This window comes from Rhodamnia argentea, chromosome 1 (genome assembly GCF_020921035.1).
Source record: "Rhodamnia argentea isolate NSW1041297 chromosome 1, ASM2092103v1, whole genome shotgun sequence".
In the NCBI taxonomy this organism is placed as follows: domain Eukaryota; kingdom Viridiplantae; phylum Streptophyta; class Magnoliopsida; order Myrtales; family Myrtaceae; genus Rhodamnia; species Rhodamnia argentea.
Genome location: NC_063150.1, coordinates 25,180,178 through 25,198,947, shown reverse-complemented (window position 1 = coordinate 25,198,947; position 18,770 = coordinate 25,180,178). Strand labels below are relative to the sequence as shown.

The 18,770-nt window shown below is 41.8% G+C and overlaps 3 protein-coding genes across 4 annotated transcripts in view; all 3 read left to right on the top strand.

Annotated features, from left to right (window-relative positions):
• LOC115728661 (disease resistance protein RUN1-like) overlaps window positions 1–18,770 on the top strand; it is a 1,102,447-nt gene that overhangs the window by 1,064,252 nt on the left and 19,425 nt on the right. The window lies entirely within an intron of this gene.
• Window positions 3,410–8,392, top strand: LOC125314759 (uncharacterized protein YqkD-like). Its single transcript, XM_048277814.1, has 9 exons — window positions 3,410–3,447; window positions 3,934–4,036; window positions 5,207–5,310; window positions 5,427–5,553; window positions 6,026–6,120; window positions 6,468–6,591; window positions 7,087–7,167; window positions 7,454–7,552; window positions 8,183–8,392. Exons 1-9 carry the CDS (start codon window positions 3,410–3,412, stop codon window positions 8,390–8,392), a joined length of 981 nt encoding a protein of 326 aa, XP_048133771.1.
• Window positions 14,047–18,770, top strand: part of LOC115728660 (disease resistance protein L6-like) — a 344,958-nt gene continuing 340,234 nt past the window's right edge. The window contains exons 1-5 of the mRNA XM_048273365.1: window positions 14,047–14,468; window positions 14,557–15,538; window positions 15,881–16,973; window positions 17,192–17,533; window positions 17,612–18,455. Coding sequence (XP_048129322.1) covers window positions 14,865–15,538; window positions 15,881–16,973; window positions 17,192–17,533; window positions 17,612–18,455 — 2,953 coding nt within the window. The 5' untranslated portion in view covers window positions 14,047–14,468; window positions 14,557–14,864. The remainder of the gene's footprint in view (window positions 14,469–14,556; window positions 15,539–15,880; window positions 16,974–17,191; window positions 17,534–17,611; window positions 18,456–18,770) is intronic.

Here is an 18,770-nt window from a genome sequence, read left to right as displayed (position 1 = left end):
AAATCTGCTTCCTTTCTGAACAAGATTGTTTAATAATATTCTAATCTTGTCTCTGCAATTATCACTGGACTTTCTTCAACTGGAAGCAATCTCTCCAATTCCTTGGCCGGCTGGGTTTGCTTGATGCTAGAGGAAAGGGATATGGTTCTGATGCTGTTCTGGTCGTGGAACTTTGCTCCAGAATAATATATGGACGTTTTAAGGAAGTGGGTCTTCTTTGTTTATACAGTTACTCAACCGGGGCATCGCTGATCCTCCATCCGGAAGATAACTTCTTTTGGTCCTGATTGGCAAACAAAGATGATATAAAGTTTTTTCCGGCACTGCATTTGTTTCGGAAGCATATAAATCCAAACAGACAAGCATGAACAGCAGCATGAATAATGAATTCGCCATCTCGAGCAGAGCTCCACGTGATAGAGTCGAATTAATTTTCGCTCGAAGCCCTTGAAGTCCTTCAAATTCGAGCTTAACATAAAATTTAATTGGCCACTGCACCATATCATGAGAAATGCCAGCCGAGAATGAAATGAATCCTTCCTTTTGCTTTCAAATAAGTAGCAGCCTAACATAGCCCACAACCAGAACGAACCGACAAGCAAAGATAAGATGATCCCTCGAGTCAACCCCACGGCTACAAAGTAAACACAGAGAAAAGTTGAACAGGCTGCTCACATGGCAATCCTTTTAAGGGTAGGCAAAAGGAGACAATGTTAAAAGGCCAGAGTTAGTGTTGGGAGCGTGCAACAAAAGTCCGATACCTTCGCCAGGGAAGATTGCCAAAAGGGAGCCCAAGGCCGACCCGGTCAACATGACTAGTTGAACCCACTTTCACTCAAAAACTTAAGACAATGAGTTATGGGCTAACTATGATATATTATTTGCTTAACACCATATCAATTCTTTGACGTGGGACTTCTCTAACACAACTCACATGTGCATCTCAACAGTTTGAACCAGTAACAGGGCCTCATCTTCAGCATTGTGGTTGGGATTCAAAGTGCCATAGTAAGCAGCCTGGATAGACACCAACTCCACTGTTCTAGCAGGGCCCCATACCAACCAACATTAGATACTAGAAAGCACCATGTGGATGCCATTTATCTTGTCATATGAAGGTTTTGATTTGCCATTTCCAATCTGGTCACAAAAGGCTCTGAGAATACCCCTTACTTTCAACAATTTCTTCCAGGGAAAAGTAGCATCAGCAAAGCAAGATACAAATCAGATGCTACTCTTGGATCCACATGAAGCCCAACCAAATGAAAGGAAGAGAGAATATATCATGTAAGGTGGTTAATAGGGGCGATCGATCGGCATCCCTCGAGTCAGGCCAAAATTACAGTCCCAATCTGCCAGTGCGCAAGAGAACATATGCTGAATTTCAGGTTGGACAGGTTTGGCTCGGGTTCGACCAGGCCGTGCATGGCCCTATAACTAGAGGCCTTGCCGAGGTCTGCACAAAGATAACTTCGAGTACTTGGGGTTCGGGCTGAGCCAGGACGAGCCTGTACGACGCCAGACTCATGTTCAGTTACAGCGGTTATAAGACCAAAGGTTAACTAGACCTGACCAGGCTTGAGGCAAAGTGAGTGGGCTTGGGCGGGGTATATACTTCTTGGCTCGTCCCACCCAATCATCCTCGTACATGGGCATGAATGATGTCGCATGTTGTCGTGAAAAAAGTACGAAGCCGCTAGCCTAAGCGTAAACACATAATAATGTGTGGGTTTACGGATGAGATTGTATTGTTCCCGATAGTCTCGTTAGGAGAGCATTTCTTGAAAAAGTACAATATGCAAAACCACATATTAAAATATTTAAGCAACCAAACAAAGGCCTAATTTGATATTTAAATATTCTAATATTCTTATCATGCTTTACCCGGTATTTTTGTCTAGCACCAAGCACAAAACTACTTATTGAGGCTTGGAAAGATTGATGTGAACTCCGGTAAAAAAGTTAAGGGAAAAATCCAAAAAAGGGCCCGAAGTCTTCAGATTTTCTCAAATAAGAGCCCCAAGTGAACACTGTTTCAAAAAAGGGCCCGAAGTCCTCATATTTTTTCAAATAAGGGCCCCAAGTGAACACTGTTTCAAATAATGGCTTGAAATGACTATAAAATTTCAAAAAAGGGCCCGATTTAAGGGCATTTTAGTCTTTCTACTTATTTAATTTTTTTTATTTTTTATTATTCTATTTGTTATCTGTTTTCTCACCGGAAGGACAAAAAAAAAAAAAGGTCAACTGGACCTTCACAGGCGGGAGGGGCGCCCTCACACTTGTGGCCACGCCCCACCGCCGGAGGGCGGTAGGCGGTGGCGCAAAGCTCGGCGGGGTCGCCGGCGCCTCGGCGAGCGCCGCGCCTCGCGGCCGGGCGACCCGGCCGACCGGAGGCGAGGGCCTCGGCCCTCGCAGGCCGGGAGAGGTCGAGCCCTCTCCGGATGCAGGTGAGGCCGGCGGTCCCCGCCCGGATCGGGGACCGCCGCCGCCGCCGGGACCGGGCCGGGGTCGCTCGGGTCAAGGCGACCCCCACCGGCGACGGGCGACTGGCGGCGGTCCCCGATCCGGGCGGGGACCGCCGGCCCTCACCAGATCCCGGAGAGGGCTCGACCTCTCCCTTTGAGAGGGCCGAGGCTCCGCTCCGATCGGCGGGTCGCCGGGTCGCCGGCGACCCCACCGGCCTTCGCCCGCCCGGCCGACCCCCCACCGGTGGTGGGCCGGCGGCCACAGGCGGGAGGGGCAGCCCTCCCGCCCGTGGAGGTTTTTTTTTTTTTTTTTTTGTTTTTTGTTTTACATAAATCAGGAAAAAGAGAAAAAATGAATAAAAAAATTAAAATGTGAAATGACGAAAACGCCCTTCAGGCCGGACCCTTTTTTGAAACATTATGATCACTTCGGGCCCTTAATTGAAACATATTATGTCACTTTGAGCCCTTATTTGAAGCATAGTTCACTTGAGGCCCTTATTTGATAAAATCTGAAGACTTCATGCCCTTTTTTGGATTTTTCCCAAAAGTTAAGTATATGATGAAAATATAGTTTAATATCTACGTAGTTTATCAGGCATGGTAACCACGATGTTTTTGCTCGGAAAAGTGCAGTGGTTAGTTTCTTGTTTCCGGTACAAGGAAACAGAGACAGAATAATACAGAGAAGAATGAGAAGAAAACGAGCCAAGACAAAGGAGGGAAGCAACGATGCCGAGGCAAGTTTCTTCGTCTCTTTGTTCTTCGAAACATCGTCGAACTTCCTTCATCTCTCTCACTCTCGGTCTATCTGTCTTTCTCTGTCTCTGTATGAGCTGGTTTTTACTGCTTTGTTGTTTTCACTGGGCGCTGTGCGCAGAGAGAGAGGAAGGGAGAGAGAGGGAAAGGATCGTTCATCTTGTGTTGAAATTCTGAAATCTATGGAGCAGTTCGTCAACTTTGTCATCCGGCCTCCCAGGTAATCTGTTGAAAGGCTACGTCTTGCTTCCAATTTGGCGATGAACGAATAAGCCATTGGACTGTGCGGTTCTAGTCATAGATTGTGCTCGTGATTTCTCAGGAGTCTCGGTTTTGATTTTGTCGACTATTATGAAGTTGACGGGTTGATTTCGAGGTGCATGATTGTGCTCACCTCACGCATTTGGTAACAAGTTTCGTAAGTAGTACTGTGAAAGTTGGAAAATGATTTAACAGTGTAAGTGGCGCAACTCAATGTTTTTGGCCTTCTTTTGGATTCTCTTCATTATGAATCATTGCGTGGCTAGTTATCCAAAACAAGAAAGAGCCATTGCACGGCAATGTTCGAGAGATCGTGTTCCAATTCTGCCGGTGGTGCATTCTCATTAGTCACTTGCTGGTCCTTCTTTTGTTCCACTTTTCAACTTCCCTCCTTGTCATTAGAACTTCGGAAGTCATTATGAGTACATACATTATTAAAATGCAGGGCGGAGTATGATCCAAAAACTGATTTACTAGACCAAGAGTTGATTTCCCATCCAATCTCAACTGACATAATAAGTGTTTACTTGCTGTCCTCATTGAATTTCGTACTTTTCCATCCTCACTAACAAGATGGGTGAGACATTCGTGATGACAATTACATGGCTAGGCCCGTCATGAGGTATGAGGATGGTGTTCGTCATGCCAAGGCTCTCCAGCTACCAATGCTCAAAGGGATCGAGTTAGTCAGAAATATCGGACTAGAGGACTTGGACCTCTGTTGAGCTAGGATGTTTTGATGATATAATTGCTTCATTAGGTCAAGATGAACACTCTCTCTTTTAATGTTTCTTCGACTTGTGCAAGGCAATGTGGCAAGTGACAAAGGCCACCTAAATGAGACAGAATTGCTGTGTTTTGTTGCATATGCTGAGTATTGTTTGCTTAATCTGGATAATAAGAGTAACTTCCTAAAATATATAGTCAGTGAAAATTAAAAGATTTGCATCAATATCGATCACATTATATTTCACTCATTTGAAATACTAGGATGTGTGCATCTCCGTCTGTGTTGGCACTTTTAACTGGAAAGCCTTGCTCATTTGCATACTACTATGCTTATAGGGTAGTTTGTGTAGTTATGAAGAAGGTGGTCACGGTTCGATAAATGTGGTCATGATGTGTACTTATCCTTCTGAAGCACATGAGCCAGGATCGTTATGTCATTCTTGAAGTTTGATACCTCCTTTCTGATTCATATAAAATCAGATGAAGAAAGGTTCTGGTTCAATGAAGAGGCATGGAAGGTGATATATGACCTTGAGGAATGATGAGACCTAGAAATTAGACTCAGTGGTACTTGGCGAAACAAAAAGATGCCTAGGAGCAACAGGGCATATATGGAAGAACGTGGAAGTCATGTAAATAGGCCAAACTAGAGAATTCTTTGTTCGTCTTGCATGTCGTTTTTTGTAGTAGAATAGAATCATCAATGGACAAAGCTTAAATCGCAAACAAACAATGCAGAAAGGGACAAAAATGAACAGCAATATATTTTTTGAGATGTGACCTGTGTCTTTAGTCCTCTCTCATAAGTAGAGGGAATCTGTCTAAATTTCAAGGGGTTTCTTGTATTGATTATTGCCGTGTTGTACTTTCTTGTTAACAGAAAGATGTAATTTCCAGAAATGGATTAGCCAACGGATTGTCTTGTAATATTTCCACCTCCTTGTTCATATTATTCATAATTAATCTCTGTTGGTCTACAAATTTTTAAGGTCACAAACATTCGTGGTGAAGTCCTGAAATGCAGTCATTATGTATCTGTGGTTCATGGTCGAGGAAAGCCTTTGCCATGCGTAATTTTCTGCCATGGGAACAGGTTTACTGTCTGTTTGATACATACTGCATGATTTCAGCAAAGTTTCAAGTTTCAACAGTCTCTTGTAAATCACAGATTATTAGGTCTCTGTGCTCTCATATTCTTCTTTTGTGCAGTGGGTGCCGAGTTGATGCGGGTGAAGCAGCCATAGTTTTGCTTCCTTCAAACATTACTGTTTTCACCCTCGATTTTTCCGGATCAGGACTTTCTGGGGGAGAACATGTGACTTTGGGGTGGAATGAAGTGAGTTTCTACTAGTATATTGGAGTAACTATTGTTGTGTTTTTCTTCCAAGCATTTGTTTTCCAAGATGGACATGCACAGCTACTTGTATTCTTTTTGTGTTTTTTTTTTTTCCTTTATTTAATCTTGACTTGTTCACATATGTAAGTTTCTACGTGAAGAAAACCATGAAATCCATTGTGGTGAATGTGCTAGGCATACTTATGCCCTAGGGAAAGTTTTAGCATAGTCCCTGTAGAATGAAACAACCATATTGTACTCTGCTGTGAGGTTATTATGCTTTTAGAGCCAATATTTGGATCTCTCGGTCGAAACCCTTTTTAGCAATTGGGCTTAATAATTCCAGTGTTTGTCTTAGCTAGAACTCATTAGCTTCAGTTGCAGAGCTTCTGAACTTATCATCCTTATGCATGTGGTAGCAAACTCATTCTTCCTTATAATTGCCAACTTACTCTCTTTTTGCCCCCTCCAGAAGGATGACCTGAGTGTTGTGGTCGACTATCTTTGGGCTGATGGAAATGTCTCTTTGATCGGCTTGTGGGGTCATTCAATGGGTGCTGTTACTAGGTTCAGTAATCCTTTTCTTTGAAACTCTTACTTGAGGCTTGCAAGCGGACAATGTGCAAAGCAGAGAACTCATCAGGGCTAAACTATGTAGTTTATCATCCTCTGTGGAATGGTCAAGGCTGCAACGTACTTACAGCCATTGAGATCCCATTCTTTCGCTTGAAATTTTGCATGTAATCTCAGTGGGGGAGACCTTGAGAGCTCTCTTGATAATTTGCTTCAAGAAAACTTATTGCATTGGTCCCGGAAAGGATTGCTTCTTTTTGTTGGTCACTATCACGAATTCTATGTCGGAAGCACTTTTGCCAGTTTGATATGTCCTTAACAATCTGTAAACCTTCTCACAGCCTAATGTATGGAGCTGAGGATCCATCAATTGCTGGAATGGTTCTTGACAGTCCCTTCTCTGTTTTAGTTGACTTGATGATGGAGTTAGTGGATACCTATAAGTATCCCTTGCCCAAGTTCAGTGTGAGTAGATGCTCTGGAACTTATTTTAATGTCGAAGAGTAGGGGGATAGACTACCATCTTATAGTTTTGCCTATGTACTTGGTACACGTGTTTCTAAAATATGTAACAGAAGATCCATTTAATGTTTTAACACTCTCTATGAACTGAAACAAGTACTTTTTCTTAAAGTTTTGGCCATTAATGTTTTCCCAAACTCATGGTGATGTGGACGCTTATGTATGGTCATAAGCAATACTCACTCCACTCTACGTCGACGCATGGCATGGACAGAAGAGAATTCTTGAAACCTGAAATATGCATACAACTTTCACTGTCTGAATAGGAGATTGGGTACAGATTGAACATACAGGGGAGCATACTCCTGGAGACTCCCTTACAATTTCTTTATCTGGGTTTCCACTTTGCTTTCAAGTTGTAATCGTGATGCTGAGTCTTAACTAATCAGAATTTTGGAGTCCCAGTACCTTAACCTCTTCTTTCTGTGTACTCGCCAGGTAAATATTGCAATCCAATACAACCGGAGGGCAGTCCAGAAAAGAACAAATTTCAATATCATGGAACTTAACCCCATTAAGGTACTAATATATGTTGTGATTGTTTTGTTGTGTTTAAAGTTCGGTTATGACCAACTGATATGCCCCTGGCAAATGTAGAAGTCTTACTGTTATGACTCCTATGTGCTTGATTCACTTTTGTCCATGTACTCTGTTTCTCGAGACCATCAGGGCTTTCTAAATAAAATGTTTGAAGAAGCTGAGTTGACTAAACTCAATCTGACATGCAAATAATTGTTTTTGGTGGCCTGTAATTGATTCTCTTGTTGGTATATGGTGTGGTTAATCTCTAGTTTGGCCACAACAGGATGCAAAGACATGCTTCATTCCAGTTCTGATTGGGCACGCCAATGATGATGACTTTATACGTCCTCATCACTCAGATAGAATCTTTGAAGCCTATGTGGTAAATCTTTCGCATAAAATGCTACAGATGGGTGACGCTTACACATATTGGATCTGAGAAATTTACTCTTTACAAGCAATAATAAATTAAAACCTTAAGATGTTTCTATTATCGCGTTTCTAGTTTCCTAGTAGCTCGATCTTGAAAGTGCGGCGGAGTAGCATCTGGCAATTATTGTTTGTGTCGTGTTCATGTCGACTATTTGTGTCATCTCGTATCATTACCAAAACGACTGGGAATATGTCAATTCGTGTCAGTTTCAAGTTAAGTCATGCCGCGTCTTGTCGGATTCGGGTTTCTCTCAGAATATTTTGCTGCGTAAGAGCCATTTTCTCATGTTGTGTCTAGAATTGCCAGCCTAGAATGAGCTTCAATTTCTACTTAGAGGCCATTTGCGACCTTCTGGTCTTTCAAGTCATATCTCCTATTGACATAAAAAAATATTTCCACATTCTGCAAATGGATTTTCCCTGTTGGGGAGTGGGAATGCGAGAACTAGCTACTCTGCAAATGCATCATTCTCTGGAATTCTTGCATTTGAAAAGACTATATCATAGATTAAGATTTTGTTTGCAGCACTCAATCCAGCATTTTCATTTGGCACACTAAATGGTGATTGTCTTTATATAGGGTGACAAGAAAACTATTAAGCTTGGGGGAGATCACAACCAGCCACGTCCACAGTTCTACTTCGATTCTATAAGCGTTTTTTTCCGCATAGTTCTGCAACATCCAGAAGATGAACTGGCTGGGGCATTCTTTCGTAATGCACTCGATTTCCTTGGTAAGGTGAGAAGAGTTTTGATACATCTGGTTTTCTGCTTTCGATTATGCTGCTAGAACTCGCTTCAGGGTGTCTAGTTTGGTTTGCTCCAGGGTGGTTTGACCTGTGTCCATGAATTAGGACTCCATGAAGATCTACATTAGGCTGAGGGAATGGTCACTTCTACATTTTGTGTATTTCACCAGTGATCTCTGGTTGAAATATTCTGATTCTTTGCTTTTAAGGAGAAACTGAAGGGGAGTTCGTTGTCCATTTAGCACAAAGCAATCTGAAATTAGTTCTTCCAAAAGCTTAAACTCGCAGGAAAAGAGATAAATTACTGCTGCCTTATCACTGCCGCCTGGAATATGTTCAACACATTCCTTGAGAACAGACTGAATTCTACATGTGAAACTCAGAATGTGTGATCACTACCATCTAGATTTGAATGAATCCACGAGTCGGGGAATCGATAGTCAAGTGGGACTTAGCTTAGATTGCATGTAATACATTCACTTATCTGCTTATGACAGTGATTTCTTTTCTTTTGTGGCCAGGGAAAGCTTAAGCTAGCAGGAGATAGGTCAATAAATCTAGGTTATGATTCTTCTCTCTCCTATTCATGTTTCGGGGTCGAAATGTTAAAAACAGCAAGAACTCTTCTGATTAATTGAGGCCAATTTTTCAATGGTCCTCTCACGACTCTTCCGACAACATACCTAAACCAATTCTGTTTTGAGAAGAAAAATCCGTTTTTAAACCCCAGTGAACTTGGTTAGAGTCTCCCTACTGACACTAGATGATAATTGTGTTGCAGGATGTGGAGATTGCTGATCATTGTTGTGCATCCTCCGCTAGAATCATGGACTTTAAGTTACTCGATGGTCGGCCATGCGGTTCCCATGTTCCGACCTCAAAGGACGATGGCGTTTTTAAACCCCAGTGAACTTGGTTAGAGTTTCCCTACTGACACTAGATGATAATTGTGTTGCAGGATGTGGAGATTGCTGATCATTGTTGTGCATCCTCCGCTAGAATCATAGACTTTAAGTTACTCGATGGTCGGCCATGCGGTTCCCATGTTCCGACCTCAAAGGACGATGGCCAAAGTGCGGAATACGAGCTCAATAGCTTGAAAGGTTTCCCGTGCAATGTGGAAGCGGAAGTCATGGTGAATAACCCAATCCGGCGAGATGTTATGCTTGTCCTCGCCCTTACTCAGATGAACTTCATCAGATGTCCGTGCAAGACGGCACGGAGAGTTCACATGATGGAGAGATGCATTGCCCTGGTAAAGATAAAGCACATCCTGATGATGGCTCGACGAGCATATGCGAGTCTTCACATGCAGGTGATACTGAAAGTTTTGCAGCCGCCCAGTCGCAAAGCTTTGGAAACAGAATCATCTTCAGCTTTGGCTAGAGCGCGCGGTTCGGCATCAGAAGTTGAACGTCCATCTCCTGATACAAGCATGTCATTGACATCTGGAACGCCATCCATGGATTCAAGCGGAGAGGTTCCCGATGCAAGGATGGTTCAAGAAAACGCTCGGTTCCATCAGATGCCGATTCGTATACGTCCATCCATCGTATGACAGCCCTGACAGCACTCGGCAAGGACCCAGCAAGCCATATTATGGATGGTTTGAAGTGCCGTCGGAATCGTTATTTTCTCCGGAGAAGTCAGATAAACTGAAGCGCATTGTTTTTTGCAATTACCCTGGTCCATCCTTGTTTATGAGTATGAAACCTGCAATGATTTAGTAATATTAAAAAAAAGAAGGTTAAAAAGATGAAAAAGAACAGATTTCTAAAACATGAACATATATTCCGGAGAAAAATCCAAAGAAGGGCTTGAAGTCTTCTTGTTTTTTCAAATAAAGGCATCAAGTGAATTATATTTTAAATAATGACTCAAAGTGACATAGTACGTTTCGATTAAGCGCCCGAAGTGGTCATAATATTTCAAAAAAGGGTCCGGCCTGAAGGGCGTTTCCGTCATTTCACATTTTAATTTTTTTTATTCATTTTCTTTCTTTTCCCTAATTAAAAAAAAAAAAAGGCCACACATAGACGGGAGGGCTGCCCCTCCCACTTGTGGCCACCGGCCCACCCCGGTCGGCGAGCGGGGCGAAGGCCGACGGGGTCGCGGGCTACCTTGGCTACCCCGTTGGTCAAAGGGGAGGGCCTGCGGTCGGTGAGGTCGCCAACCTTCATCGAGGCGCCGGCGACCCCGCCGGCCTTTGCCGCCCTCGCCTACTGCCCTCCGGCGGTGGGGCGGTGACCACAGGTGGGGGGTTGCCCCTCCCACCTGTGAACATCTACTTTCTCATCTTTTTTTTTTCTTTTTTCTTTTTGAGAAAACAATAACAAAAAGTATAATAAAAAAGAAAAAAAATCAAATAAGTAAAAAGGCTAAAATGCCCTTGAAATTAGGCCCTTTTTTAAGAGTTTATGGTCATTTCAAGCTCTTATTTGAAACAATATTCACTTCAGGCCCCTTATTTAAGAAAATGATGGCATTCTAGGCTCTTATTTGAAACAGAGTTTACTTGGAGCCCTTATTTGAGAAAAAATGAGGACTTCGGGCCCTTTTTTGGATTTTTCCTTATATTCCGTTATAAGGCGATTTTTGTTAAATCTTTTACAATGTTAATCTTTTGAATTCAAAGTAATATTAAAAAAGGGGTTAATACCATGAAAAACTCCAAAGCGGTCGGATTATCAAGTTCACCATGTATATATATACCAAGAACATTTCACTTGCTATCCTCAAAGATGTCGGATTATCAAACGAAATCAAAGATATCAGATTGTCAAGCTTTCGTCCAGGATTACCATCACTTGTTCCAGGCGATAAGTCTTTACTCGAACCTTGTGTGATCATGTCGTGCCAAGTCCAAGGCCTCCATAGTCTACCCAAGCACAAGTAGGAACAGAACGCTGAATCTTCGACCATAGCTTCTGGTACAGAGTCGATCACCCCGAGTGCGCCTTTTGTGTCCCACGACCACTCCTTGTCGTCGCCATGTGGGCGATCATGTCCTCCATGATGGATGCCATGCGGCTACCCTTCCCGTTGGACTAGATACGGTAGCCTTCTCGTTGGACTAGATATGGTGGCGCAGCGGAAGTTGAGGGCAAGACGCGGCCTGGACGCATGTGACCCGCGACGAGCTGGTGTTCGAAATCACAAGGTTGCATCCCGTGCAATGAACAACACTTGCAACGAATGACACTTGCAACGAGGGGTGCAAGGGGACATAGTGTAATTTCCTGAAAAAACGAGGTCGTCAAAAATCAGGGCAATCCTACCGCTAATTTGCACTTGGGTCCGGTGAGCTCGGATTGTGTTCAAATTCGGTTAGTTGCATGGAAACGGGCCGCTAATCAACACCCACAGCTTCGTTGTGATTGATGTCGAATTTTCGCATTTCGGATTATTTTAGATAGGTTTTTGGGTAGTTTTCGATTTTAGACAATTTTGCGATATATCTTATCGCAATATTTGATTTGATTCTCTGTCTTGTTTTATGTTATCTTGAATTCTAAGGATCCTATCTATATAAAGGATGTCCACCCTATGTAATCGGTACGATTCATTCTATCAAATTTCAGTCTATCTTTTGGAAACACTTTCCACCCGGAATGTGCGATTTGCATGGAAGGAATTGGGATGTGAGACCAACTTGTTTGCATGGGTTGCTCACGTAATCGTGCGGTGACTTAAGCTTCCTTTATATCATTTAGGACTCCAGGAGGAATGTTTTTGTGTTCTTTCTTGTGGATTCTATGATCAAATGAAGAAGAGTGCACCTCTTTATATAGTAGAGGGTCTTGGATTATAACCGTTGATCTATATCCGATTAATGGCTAAGATCGCATCTCTTATTTACCTAACTATCGATAAGAAGCTTCTGGATAAAGCGATAATTACCATATCGCTCGCCCTTGAGAATATTCTAGAGAGTTTTAGAGAACTTTAAGAAACCCTAGTTTGCCAAGACACAGCAAGTCTAGGGGGTTCTTCTTAGCCAGATGATTGACCGGTCGCCCCTTGAAAACCTCGGCCCGTCACACTTGGCTGAGGATAAATCGGACATGCCCATTGTGTCATTGCAAGTTGTCCACCAAGAAGTTACGAGATCTAGGCTTTTTCTGAATTTCTCAAGGATGATTGTCGATTGGCAATATGGATGTAAATGAAGTTTTAAACAAGTCCTTTTTTGTGGTTATCAATTTGCGGGTGTGATTAACTTTTTACTGGATTAGTCCACTCAGTTTGGAATATCGCGAATACTCTGGATGATTATACTTAAGTGTCCTTTTGCGAAGTTATTTGATACGTGCAATCAAAATTATATACCACGGAATTTTTTTTCCTCTTTTAACAACACTGTCCACACCTACTCCCTCTTGGGGGTGAAACGGCTTGGGCCTAAAGGGATTGTTGGCCCAGCCCGTAAAAAGAAGGCCCACATCGAAACTACTCGTCTTGTCCGAGCCAGTTTGCGCTTTTAGCTTAAATTTTCTCACTTTTTGAAAAGTTCAATTAAAATTTTTTTTATTTTTATCAAATTTCAACATTCGAAAGTATAGTTATCAAATGAACAATATGACTTCATCTAAAATTCACATATTTCATCAAAAGAAACCATGTATGGATATCTCAATTTTGAATGCAAGACGACTTTTTACGGCTCATCTAAAGTTTGATGGCCAATCCGCTTTATTGCTAAAAAACATATGTTTTATTGCTCGTATATTTCAATTTTAAACTTAAATTTAAAATATGAAGAAATTTTTTCTTTTGTGCCATTTTTTTCATATTTGAATTCTTAATAAACCCACCGCATTTATTGAATCTATGTGGTCCACTATTTCTACTAACCTTAAATTCTATTATAAGGCATTAGACCTAAGAATCTATTCCCGGTTATTTATTTGCGATTCAGTAGTTAGTCCTTGAATCTAGAAAGAATTTAAAAAGAAAGTAAGGTTCCGTTTCAAACAAAGATATACAAAAAAAAAAAAAAATCTTACGAACGTTTTATATCTTACAAGCAACCTTATCACAAAAGTTCTAAAGAATCTAAAAAAAAAAAAAAAAATTCCTTTCCTTCTTGTGTGCAACGTTATTATTTGACAATGTCAATATTACGTTCTAAATCTTCAAAATGCTGAGGGAATACTTGCTTTACATATTTTATTGTTAATTTCACAATTTTTTTTGAGTTGTTGAATTCGTTTGCCAATTTGGTTATCTAGGTTTTCGGCAAAAGAACATCGAAAGTGTCAAAATTTGTGTACTGCGCTCATTTCAGTGTTCAAATTTTTCGCCGGCTCACTTAAGTGTCAAATCAGATAATAACAATCATTTAAGTGCCAGACTTATTAAATTTCTAATATTACGACACAAAATGTATATATATTTTAAATTCCTTTAATATTCCGGCCAAAGGTTTTTTTTTGGTGTTCTTTGCTTTGAATATTTTAGTGTAGGGCGACCGGAGAGAAAGACATGAATGAAGTTCAGGGTGTTGTTATGCGGGATCTGCCTACAGCGACGTCCACAGCTTGAGGAATGAGCGGGTAAATCATTCGAACTTTCTCTCTTTGCTTTTTGGTAATTTCAACGGTGTCGCGAAACAGAGAGACTCGGTCACCCATGAGTCACAGCTTCTGAAGTTCATCTTCAGAAGGCATCCGAAACTAGGAAGGAACGGGAGCGTATGTTGTCTACAGTTATGTACAGGCAAAGAAGCGAAGCGTGCCTCGGGCAGAGTCGTCCCTCGAACGCGAAGAATCTCAATTGCGTTGTGGTGGGTGCAGAGAAAAGAGATGAATTGGGTTGGGAATGGCCCCACTCTGCTGTTTTTTCTTTTCTTTTGGTCGGAAAAGAGACATTTCACTCACTCACTCAATGTATAACTCGGTTCCTTTAACATGTAAACAAAGGATATCTTCTCCTCCAATCCAAGTACACCAGCGACGACTCCAGCAAGGCTAGGGTTTCAATTTCAATCGCAGAAGAGGGTTCGCTTCGTTTTTGAGTCTCGGCACCAACCCTGCGACTGCACCCTTCCATTTTCCTTCGGCCAAAAGATCCATCTATGTTCAGCTTGAGAGGTTCAGTTAGCTGGCGGACAGGAAGGTTGCTTCGAAATTTACTCCCCCTTTCGAGTTTTTGGGTTTTTGGGTTCCATCTAAGATAATTTTCCTGTGATGTGATGCGAGGGCAGCTTCAACTACTGAGTTTGGGTCGACCTGGGATGCACGGAAGATGGCCTCGTTTCGTGCCAGAACTTGGTGTTGATCTTGGTGTCTGAAACAGATTCTTCCAAATGCGTTTTGGCATCACTCTGCTGTTGAAAAACCTTGCGTTTGTCAACTTTGGCAGGCTGCAATGAATCATTCTTATTTGACCATTTATGAAATTTCGCTCCATGAGATCTGATACTGCCTTGCCTTCTTGTATTTCATCCTCGATCTCAAGTGCTACCTCTCATCTCTGCTATTCCACCATTCGCCTGTGTTTCCAACTTCAAAGATGTTTGAGTACTTTTGGTTGCCCTGTATGGTGACGGTTGCTGCCGTCGCTCTCTCTGCTATCCTGTTCATAGAATTCCTGAAGAAGAAAAGAGCAGGTCAGATCGCTGTAGAGGGCAGAGCAGATAGTGATTCGGCTCGAAATAAGGGAACCACGGAGAGTGCTGATCCTACTTCCACTTCGCCACCGCTCAACGAAACGGCAACATCTTCCGGATATGACTACGAAGTATTCTTGAGCTTTAGAGGACCGGATACTCGATCTGGTTTCACTGACTTCCTTTACACCAGTCTCGTAGATGCAGGAATCCGTGCATTTAAGGACGATGAAGACCTCCGCGTTGGGGAAGAGTTTGCCTCAGAACTTCTTCAAGCAATTAAGCAGTCGAAGATCTCAATACCTATCTTTTCGAAAGGTTATGCTTCTAGCGTATGGTGTCTCAAGGAGCTAGCCCAGATGGTTGAGTGCAAGAAAACTGGGGGACAAAAGATCATGCCCATTTTTTATGATGTGGCGCCTTCAGAGGTTCGGCGCCAGATCGGGGGTTATGGAGAGGCCTTTCGTTCACATGTAAATAAGAAGCGATATGACGAAGAGACGATGCGTGAGTGGAAGGCTGCTCTCGAAGAAGTGTCGTTTCTAAATGGATGGGACCTGCAAAGCATGCCCAACAGGTGATTAGTTTTAGCATTCCATCTCATGTGCCTTGGATCATTAAAACTTGTTGAATTTCATATGGTTTCTTTTCTTGATTTGCGTTAGCCTTGTTGAAATTAAATTCTGTGTTATTGAAGTTGTACTGCTGAAAACACAAGTAATAGCACAATCCCGATTTGTCCCATTTTATTCCAACCAACATGTTTTTTGTTTTTTTTTCATTTCTGTTCATTCATTAACTGTAAGTGCCAACGTTAATTCATCTACAATGGAATAAATCCTTGAAGAACACATCTAGAGTTCATCTTGTTAGAACATAGTTTTCTAATTCATTGTCTTTTGCCTCCGCCAAACACTAGGAAAGAAGGTGAGTTCGCAAGAAAATTTACTCAGAAGGTTTTCAGTGAGTTGAAAAAGGCTTATTTGGCGGTATCAGCCTGCTTCGTCAGTGTCGACAACCATGCAAATGCAATCATGAAAATGGTAGGTGCTGGGACAAGTGAAACGAAGATTATAGGAATCCACGGGATGGGTGGCATTGGAAAGACGACTATTGCCAAAGTGATCTACAATAAGCTCTCACACGACTTTGAGAATTTTTGCTTTCTTCCCGACATTCGAGAAAGGTCAAAAGGTAAGGGCATTCAATGCTTGCAGAATCAGCTCGTCTCTGATATCCTCAAAGTGCAATTTATGAACATAAAAGACACTGACCAAGGGACTCAGACAATTAAAGACAGGTTGTTTAATAAAAGAGTCCTCATTCTTTTGGATGATGTGGAAGAAGGGAATCATATTGATGCACTTGTGGGTAAGCGTGATTGGTTAGGCAAAGGGAGCAAAATAATTATTACTACAAGGAACAAAGATATTCTTGAGGTTCCTGAAGTGGACTGCAGTTATGAGCTTAGCTGCATGAATCCCGATCAATCTCTTCAACTATTTAGCAAACATGCCTTCAGAAAAGATTATCCTTTGGACGGCTATATTGACCAGTCCAAGAGGGTGATAGCCATTGCTGGAGGTCTTCCGCTTACTCTTGAGGTGATAGGTTCACTTTTATGTCGCACTAAAAAGGAAAAGTGGGATCTCACTTTGGGGAAGCTGGAAAATGTTCCTCATGCGACAGTTCAAAGTAAGTTGAGAATAAGCTATGATGCATTAGATATTCGACAACAACATATATTCCTTGATGTAGCTTGTCTTTTGATTGGATATGACAAAGACATTGTGGTTCATTTCTGGGATGAGTCTAAATACCCGGAAGACGCCATGGAAGTTTTGCAGAACATGTGCTTGATTAAGATTGCAGAGGATAATAAAGTGTGGATGCATGACCAACTCGGAGACCTCGGAAGAGATATCGTGCGTCAAGAAAGTGCGATGAAAATAAAGAAGCAAAGTAGGGTGTGGGATCCTAATGAGGGATTGGATTTGCTGAGGAAATATAAGGTAAAATCCCCGATACGAATTCCCAGTATTTATGGATTTTTTTAATAATAAAAAAAAAAGCCAGTTACTTACTGTGTTGTCTAGCACCATTACGACTTCCTCAACCTATATTTTTACTCTTTTAAAATTAGTAGTACCGAACTCAATTGCTTAATATATTGGACTTGAAGAAATGCATTTCCCTTCAACCTTTTTTTTTAAATGTTTCCTTTGGGCAGGGAAATAAGGAAGTGGAAGTTCTTCGTCTCAAGTTGGACCATCAGCGGCAATATCGTTTTACCTATGAGGACTTTGAGAACCTTTCGAATCTAAGGTTCCTTGAATTGGACTGTCCGAAGGAAGATTTTCGTGCAGAAGAGAGGCTTCTTTGGCATGAATCGACATCAAATGTTCTTTCAACTAATGATAATTCAAATCTCCTCCCACAATTAAGGTGGCTTTCATGGTGTGATATTCCCCCTACTTTTAACATTGCAAATTTCTCCATGGAGGACGTGGTTATTCTTAATATATCTCGGAGTGAAATTACGCATGATTGGAAGGGGTGGAGCCACATGAAGGTATGCTATATGCTAGACAATACTTATTACTCTGTCTTGTTATATCAAATGTAATCTTTGCATGTTTTTCTTTTACAGGCAATAAAGAACTTGAAAGTTATGAATCTGAGATGTTGTAGTTACTTGGAGAGAACTCCCATCTTCTCTGCTCACGCAAATTTAGAACGTTTGATCCTAAATGGCTGTAGCGAATTAGTCGAAATTGATGGGTCGATTTGTCGGTTGAAATGCTTAACTTGCTTGGATGTACGTTTTTGTCAAAACCTTCGGAGGCTGCCAAATGAGCTTGGGAATTTAGAATCGCTAATTGAGTTGGATATAGCCTTCACAAGGATTGGAGAATTACCCGACTCCATGGGAAACTTGAAAAATTTGAAAATGCTGGAGATGGCCTTCATTCCCATAAGCAAAATACCGGATGCCCTTTGGACAATTGAGAAGCTCGAAGAAATAGATGTCGTGAACCGAGGTTTTGATGGTGGCCATTTGAACATTGACAATTGCATCTACAGAAATCAATCCCTGAAGATCTTGAGATTGATGTCTTTTCAAATATATGCAGTACCGAAGCTTCCTGAAAGTCTTATCAGATTAGAACTTCATACATTGCACATGAAGATGTTTCCAGATCTCTCAAACCTCACTAATTTAACGAAATTGGATCTGGTATTTGGCCGACCTGATGATGACGTGAAATCTAATGGGCTTGTGGAGTATCCGATACCACGGTGGATTGGGAACTTAACCAAACTGGAGTCTCTGCGCCTAGACTGTCTTTATGTGACCACCTCACCAACAGACATTAGCCTCCCTCCTCAACTCAAGTCACTTAACCTCAAGTGCCCTAATCTGCGTCACCTACCGAGGCTTTCCTCAAGTTTATCCTCCTTGAATTTGTATGAGTGCTACTCACTTTGCTCAATGGGGGATCTATCGGATTTGGAGAACCTACAAGAATTGGAGCTTGAGAACCTTCAGCAGGTGGAGAAATTACCTGATCTTAGTAATTCCAACAAACTAAGAAGTCTTCGAGTACGTCATTGTGGTAGTCTGGTTGAGATTCAAGGAGAACTGCCACAATCTTTGGAAACCTTTCAGATTTATTCCTGTGGATCTTTACGGAAGTTGCCAAATCTGTCGAGTTTGATGGGGTTGCGAGAGGTATGCATAGATTATTGTGGCAATTTGGTTGAGATTCAAGGCGAACTACCAGAGTCTTTGGGAACCTTTCGGATTG